General features: G+C 34.7%; 2 protein-coding genes across 2 annotated transcripts; both read left to right on the top strand.

Moving 5' to 3' along the window:
• Nucleotides 1-1,160: 1,160 nt before the first annotated feature.
• Nucleotides 1,161-2,984, top strand: LOC112290833 (uncharacterized). Its single transcript, XM_024537575.3, has one exon. It carries the CDS (start codon nt 1,244-1,246, stop codon nt 2,858-2,860), a length of 1,617 nt encoding a protein of 538 aa, XP_024393343.1. The 5' UTR covers nt 1,161-1,243; the 3' UTR covers nt 2,861-2,984.
• A 4,173-nt stretch (nt 2,985-7,157) lies between these two features.
• Nucleotides 7,158-7,874, top strand: LOC112282095 (uncharacterized). Its single transcript, XM_024519349.1, has one exon. The coding sequence runs from the start codon at nt 7,158-7,160 to the stop codon at nt 7,872-7,874; it is 717 nt and encodes a 238-aa protein (XP_024375117.1).
• The last annotated feature ends 293 nt before the right edge of the window (nt 7,875-8,167 follow it).

Genomic DNA, 8,167 nt, shown 5'->3' with positions numbered 1-8,167 from the left:
AATGAGTGGAACGAATGTAGATGCAACTATGAACATGAAACATACATTTATGGGTTATATTTTTGTGAGAAATAGGTTATTTATTTAATCTGTTCTATATCTCGATAATAAAAAAACTGATTTTAATATTATATCAAAAACATATTAAACAGATGTATTTATTCTATTAAATAAATAAATATATATATATTAAAATGTATTAGTTTACATACTTTATTTAATTATTAATTTATTAGCTAATATTTTTAAATTATAAAATTTAATTCTTACTTATCAATATCAGTACTAAAAACGTCAAAAAATGATAAAATAAATTGTTCAGATCTGAAGGAGATTTTATTTGTATTATAAAAAATTACATTAAATCTATTATTCAAATATTTAAAACAATTTATTAATAAATTTAATATTATTCAAATTTTCAAACTAAATTTATTATTGAAGTGACCTTACAATTTTTGTGTTGTTATCATGTATTTGTAATATAATGTGGATTAAATCACTGTCATAGTTTGCACTTGCACTTCTTGATCACCCTCGCTAAGTCTACATTATTTCATACACACATTATTTTTATTTATATAGCATAATAATAATTATTTATACTATTATTTGTATCATGAAAATAGTAAGGTTTTTCTTTTTTACAAGGTATAGATCATGGCATTTACAAAATCTATTTTCTTTGCATTCTAATCCTTGTATAAAGGCATGTTTGTAAATAAAAAAATAAAAAAAATTATACATCTTCATTTGTTGGTGGTTATTTTCTAGTTCTTAGTTCTTCAACATTCAAAATTATAAAAAACAGAAAAACAAAACTAAATAGCAAATCTAAATACCTAAACCCATGTAGATGCGTTCATTATAATAGCATACCTCTCAAAGAATAATCCATTTCCATTAACCTTTCAATATGCTTCAAAATTCCTTTACGAATTATCCATCTTTAATTACTACATGTGTCCATCATTGATCTCACACGACTTGGAACTTAGGGGAACACACAGTTACCAAATTCTGGGAACGAGAGTTCTCATGCAAATGAGAGTCCTGACACCTCAGCATGAGCCAACAGATGCCACCTGTGAATCCATGTCAGCATTTGCCACGTCGGCGGTCGTCTCTCTTGCTCTCTCTTGCCAGGCCAGACATGCATGGATATTGTTTTAGGGTTTTATTGTGGGATTGAGTGAGGGAATAGTTTTCACGAGAGAGCTTTGTGTGCATTGAATCGATTGCGATGGCGGATATGGATATCGATCAACCGGCTTTGGATTTGCCTCTGATCGCTGCAGCGGCATCGGAATTTTCGAATTACCCAGGGGATATTTCGGACGCTTCTGCGGAGAGTTTTCTGTCGAAGTTTCCGCTTCCCGTTCTTTTGAGTGCCCTTGAGACTGGGCGGGATGTTCCGGGCCTCGAATCGTCGGTTGCTTTATCGTTAGAGAGGATTTTTCAAACGGCGTATGGGAAAAAGTTGCTTCCGCAGACGTTGAGTTATGCAGGTGTTGGACTGAAAGCGGAGTCGTCGCTTGTGCGCAAGTTGACTTGCTCTGCGATCGGGGATTTGTTGGAGGGTGGTGAAACAGATGGAGGCGCAGCGGTGCGGGCAATTGCTGAAGCGCATTTGGCTGCGCCATTGCTTCTTGCTATCGGCGATGGAGATGCACATGTGGCCAAAGCGGCGGCCGATGCATTGGGCAAACTTGCTAGAAACCCCGGTGGTTTGGAGCTCATATTTACCGCCAAAGGTGCGGGGGCGGGATTGCTTAAGGATATGGCCTCTCAGTCTTCTGCCACCGTCCGAATTCGTGCTCTCTCTATGGCTGCTTCAATCTTTGGAATATCAGAGGAAGCAGCTGCCGCGGTTCAAGATTCTGGAATATTCACTGTGTTGGCAGCAGAACTTGACAACAGTGATGACATGCTCGCGCAGCTGAACGCATTGGAGCTCCTTTGCGACCTTGCAGCGACTTCCCATGGTGCGAAGTTTCTTCTTGCAGGTAACCTTATTGGTCGCTTAACCTCGACAATATGCAACCTCGCATTGGATTCTTTGGTGCGGTCTCGGGCTATGACGGTAGCCGCTCGTCTTATTCCTTTGTACGATGAGTCTCCTGGATCCCCTTTGTCTGTACGAGAAGCATCAGGTATTGTCCATGCCTTCGGTGAGCTTTTAAAGCATTTGGAAGAGCTGAACGATAAGGGGCAGACTACAGAGACGACTGAGTACGAAAACGCTCTCAATGCCCTCTCTTTTATCGCGAAGACTGTTAAAGGAGCCGAGCTTTTATTTGATCATACCATGGTCATACGACACATGGTAAAAGCTGCCTTCCTGGATCGTACTCTTTGTATTAAACTTGCAGGCTTACAGGTCTTAGCTACGGTAGCCGGATCAGAACGAGACCCCAGTAATGTGTTGTTAAGTGAAAGCTCTGAAGCGCAGTTGAAGGATATGATCTACTCTGCTGCCGAAGAAAGATCACCAACTCGTACTCCCGCAGGAATGTTTCTTATATTTTTTCAGCAGTCAACTGAGGTGAGACTCGCCATGTATCGCTTCACATCCCCGATGCTCGCGCGGCTTTGGTGTTTACGTGAGCTTTGTGCATCTCGAGAAGTGGTCGATTATCTCTTAGATGCCCGCTTGGAAATTAGCAAAGATTCAATGGAATGGCGGCATGTGTGCTGTGTGGCTATGACCACCGCACTATCTGCTGCTATTGAGCGTGGACAAATCCCACCAACAGACACTTTGAGCAGATTGGAAGAATTTGTACGCAAAGGTCCTTTTCTGGGCAAAGAACAGCAGAAGGAGGCGATTCCGATTTATGCAACTCTAGAGCGTATGTAGAGTCAGCTTGTGGGAAAAACCTTTTGTAGCTAAAGTGTATGTAGATTTTGGGAAGGTGAATAAGATGAAGCGAAGTGTATAGAAACTACCTCCTAAATGCAACTTTCTTTTACCCCTTTCTTAACATGCGTATCTGATTTACTCAGCTCTGTACATTCTTTGGTTTTGCGTATGTAGATGGTTGTTTTTAAAGTAAGTGCTTTTTGGTAGTTTAATTGCTGTATTGGGTGTTCCTCTTTCTGAGATTTCCACAATGGACCTCATTGAAGCTAATCTTTCCATCAACTTGGTGCAAATGTTTGCTTCAAATTTGAACTCAAGCCAGTCATAAATATTGTTATTATTCTATATGTTGAAGGTACTTTGGTTTTGTGTTTTTGATTTTCCTTTTTTGTGTGGTTAAACTAAAATTTTATCAGCCTATTTGTTAATACAAACTTGTCTGTTAAATTCTTATACTGGCATGGAATAATTGTTAGTATCGATATCAAATAAATTTGTATATTACAGAAAACTGTTTCATTTTAGAACTTTTTTCAAAATCTTTTCTTTGATTAAATGCATACATTCATTAAAATTAATTGTTTTTTTTTTTTTTTAGAAGAAGTGCAAACCTAAGTTGGTGATATAGTGAAATATAGGTGTTTAAATTTGTAAGTCATTTGAACTTTTTATATTACATATGTTTCCTATCTTTTCAGAATGCATTGTGAATAATTGTATTTGAATAGTGTCTACAAATAATTTATAACTTTAAATTCAAATTATTTATTTCAAAGTTTTGTATAATTATTGCTTTAAAAACTGACTTATGTTTAAATTCAATATTGATTTACAGAGACAACTTTAGATATCCTTAGAAAAATTCTCTCAAAATGGAGTTATATAACTTGAAAATTTAGATTAGTAATTAGTCAAATAAATAAATAAATAAATATTTATGTATAGATTACTAACTAGTCAATTTGATTTTGTAAAAATATATTATGAGCAATCAAATTTAATATTCTCTTGAATACAAAAATAAAAAATATCAATTGATAAACTTGTATTTCAAAACTTTAAAACCACACGTGTCATCTTTTGTAGGAATGCATAGTCATAGTTTTGTATGCAATAGCATGTAAAGAGATAGAATATGATAAGTATGAACTAATGTTTTTTTGGATGCACATACTTTGATTTAATTAAAAGCTATCAAGTAATTAAATAACATATTCAAAAAAGATTAATTCTTATATGTATAATTGATTCAAATCCAGTTAGGTAGAACAAGTTCAAATATTATGATATTTAGTATAAGAAAGAGACAATGCTTTTTTATGTATTATGTTAAATTAGCCTATAACAATAACAAAACCAAGAGATAGAAGACAATTTAAGTAGATAATATGAAAGATATTTGTATTTTCTATAATTTATATAGCATTGTAAAGCATGATCTAAAAATCAAACTTTTTACAAATAAGAGTATTATTTGATATATTAAAATATTTACAATAAATTTTAAAATACAAATACTTAAGGTTAATTTTTATACATTAATGACATTTAGAAACGATTGTCAATTATTAGTATTCTATATTTAAGCCAAGGATTTTAAAAAAAACATATGTTATATGTTGATAGCCTAAATATTGAGACACTTTAAAAAATAAAAAATAAATAAATATTATTTTAATTTTTTTAATCATTATATTTTTACTAGATTATACAATATGATTAAAAAAGTGCAATAGATATTACATTTTATCTATATCTTATAGGTTTGTTAGAATGTGTTTTGTTACAATTATTAAGACATATATTTGGATAGATTTAAAACAAAACATGCACAACAAAAAAAGAAAGGAGATTGAAAAAAAAAATTGTTCTCTAAAATTACAAATTACTGTAATTGCTATTATTTAGTGTGAAGAAATTAGATAATGTTGAATTAAGACTAAAATTAAAGTAAGTTATTGACAAGATTAAGATTAGTCTCGATTTTGCCTATAAACACACTAGCTAATTATAATTTTTTGTAGAAAGTTTATAATTAATGTATGACTTAAAATACAAGTATATCAATTTTACAATGCTTCTACAAGAACTTCATGGATAGCTTTCTATGTGTCCAAAATTTCTAAACAAAAAAGTCAATAGACACATAGCAAATCTAAGAGTATTTTTGAATTTAATTTGCATCTAAAAACCGTATCTAATGTTTTTTTAAGGAGTATATTACCTACTTGATTCTATTAATTTTGCTTATACTATATTTGGTTTACTTACGTAATATAAATTTATATTATATTAAAGTATATCAAATAATCATTCAATTTTTTTAGGTAGTAGAAACTAATACAATTTTTTTTTTTTTTTTTTTTTTTTTTTATGTAAACAAATTGAATGCACCATAGTCCAATTTGCACAGTAATGTTGTGTTAAGAGCAAAGATTTTTCTTTTTACAGTTTTTAATTTTTGTTATCATGTAAAATCTCTTGATTTTTTTTTTTTTTAATACAAGATTAAACCAAGAGTAACTTATAATGCTAGATAATAAAAAAAACTGTTGATTTTATTTCAAATAACTAAATAAAAAGGTGTTTGTAAAAGTATATAATATTTATTACTTGCATTGGTTGCATAATAGTAGTGTAGATTTTTATTCTTCTTCTTGAAATAATATTTATTCAATCAAGGACAATTTGTAAAGAAAATATTATAAAATTGTTCTAAATTTACAAGCATATCAACAATCATGTTGGTAATTCACTCCACTAAGACAAAAATTATATCAGAAATATCTTTATGAATCAATATATAAACTTGATGTGATAAATTGTAGTACAATAAATATGATTTTTTTATAGTAAAACTAGTTGGTTATGCATACTTTAAAGTTGATATTTTAAAAAAAATTCCCAAAGAAATTCATATAGGCATTCTTCACTTATACTATGCAACAAGTGAAGTGTTTACTTTTGGATAAAAGTACCTTCACTTAATTTCATCACCAATGGATTAATTCATGTTTAAAAAAATTAATGATTAATTTGATGCAATTACAAAATGCCTCATGCAAAGCATGTATATATATATATATATATATATATGTTTATAAATTTTTATTGGACTACTCCATGTGAACTTTTTCAATATATCCTCAAATTTTATGTTAGTTGATTTGAAAATTGCATTAGATGCTGGGATGCTTTTGTCATTTATGTTAGTAGATCCAGGTCAGATTTCAAAATAAATGCTCCCATTTTGTATCTAAAGAATACTTACAAATATATAGTTAAAAGAATGTAAATTAAAAATATTACCTCAAAAGGCCCCTTAAAATCCTATTGATTGAGGCACCTCATACTGTACACACACATTTATTTAGTTGTACATGTGACACTCAATTGCATGTTACATTACACCCTAAATTCATATTGTTACCGAGAAAAAAATTTATGTAAAAAAGCAGAGAAATAATAGAAAATTAGAGTATAATAAAACATTTGAGGAATGAACAGTGATTGTAACCAATATCTTAACAATCAGGCTTGATAACTAGTTTGTTTTTTTCACAGCTTTTGTTTCTCGTGGTGGTACAGTGGTAAGTTTAGTACTAAAAATATTCATGCTAACAAGTTCTGAGGTTGAGAGAGACCCAAGTGAAAAAAATTCCACATTTTCCCGTAATGTCTCACCGATCTATGTTGTAAAAAAGCAAGTTTTCAATACAACCCACAAAGACAAAATGCTACTAATTTGACACTAAAAAAAGAGAAAAATACTTGGATTCCTATCATTCCTTCCATTCACATTCTTGTGGCCGTCGCGTTGCTAGCTGAGGTACCAAGTTTCTGGATGGAATCGGATTTCGAAGGGTCGGATCTTAACTTGGCGTAACTCCAAAGGAGTGAGTATCCAGCAGCAGCAGCAGCTGCATTTGGGCAGCCCTTGAAGAAAAAAATATCTAAGGATATAATATTCTCTGAAACACGAGGTCAGAAGAAGAAGAAGATGCAGAATTGGCAGCATTCATCGATCAGGCTGTGCATCTCCGATATATCCTGGCAATGCCACCGGGGTGGGGTGGAGTGGCGTGCATTGAGTGAGGAGATAGATAGAGTGCCTCCTCCACCGCTGAGCGAAGAAGAAGAAGAAGATGAAGTTGAAGAAGTAGAAGAAGAAGCTGTGTGTGTGTGTGTGTTTGGGCCCGACATTGTCATCCCAACACTTTGCTTGTGGGAAGACGACGTTGGTAGAATCATCATCAGCTGGGTTGTGGACAGAGAGTGAGAGAGAGATTGAGAGATGACGTCGCAATGGGAAGCAGCCCTGGAGGCATTGCGGAATGGGGAATGCGTGGCAGTGTTGGACGGGGAGGAGCGGGAAGGCGAGACTGACCTCTTCTTCCCCGCCGCGTCCCTTTCTCCTGCCTCGCTGCGGCTGCTTCGCACTCAAGCTGGCGGGGAGATGTACATGTCGGTCGGACACGAGGTGGCGTCGGCATTTGGGCTACCCTACATCGGAAATGTGCTTGCACTGACAGAGGTGAGCGCGAAATTCCCCGTGTTTCAGTACATGGAGAAGTCGAAAGGGGAAATGTGTCAAGGCTCGTGTTCGGTGGGGGTTTCTCTGGATCACCGGACCACCAAGACTGGAGCTCCGGATGTCGAGAGGAGTTACACTTGCAGACGGTTAGCTGAGCTGTTCCAGGAAGTCAAAGAGATGGAAACCAGCGTAGACGCGTCTCAGAGGCGTTTTGGGGAGGAGTTTCACACCCCGGGTCACATTTTCCTCTGCGTGGAGAATGGCAAGGGGTTGAGTGTTCGCACAGGGCATACCGAGTTGTCCATAGCGCTAGCCAACGCCGCAGGCGTCACGCCTGTCATGGTTGGTTGCGTTATGCTTAGCAATGACGGTGACGACTTCGGAGCTCTACGTCCTGCTCCTGCGAGGGCTTGGGCCGCCAGTCGCAACATTCCCTTTTTAACTGGCTCTGAGATTGTCAAACATGTTCTAGGATAGGCTCCACTCGAGACACTACACTGAATCGATTGTCACACAAGTGAAGTCGAAGCGGAGAGCTCTTTGTAAAATCAGACTTAGTGACGTAGAATGACTTATTGCTCAGATCTCTGTACGAAATAAAAAAACCCAATTCCGGAAATCCGAACAATTCTTTCTCTTATTCAGTATCCAAGCCTTTGATTGATTGCAACCCGGTAACTTCAATTTCCGTAGCATTTTGAGTCAGATCACAGACATGAGCAGTGCGATGAGGTGTTAGGTTTATAGTACAACAAGAGCGATTGGGGACC

Source organism: Physcomitrium patens, chromosome 1, assembly GCF_059467195.1.
Source record: "Physcomitrium patens ecotype Gransden chromosome 1, ASM5946719v1, whole genome shotgun sequence".
Classification (NCBI taxonomy): domain Eukaryota; kingdom Viridiplantae; phylum Streptophyta; class Bryopsida; order Funariales; family Funariaceae; genus Physcomitrium; species Physcomitrium patens.
This window is presented reverse-complemented; position numbering and strand designations above follow the sequence as displayed.

What these genes read in the sequence shown, in the direction of transcription:
- LOC112290833 (XM_024537575.3), top strand. Translation starts at nt 1,244, where the DNA reads ATGGCGGATATGGATATCGATCAACCGGCTTTGGATTTGCCTCTGATC.
- LOC112282095 (XM_024519349.1), top strand. Translation starts at nt 7,158, where the DNA reads ATGACGTCGCAATGGGAAGCAGCCCTGGAGGCATTGCGGAATGGGGAA.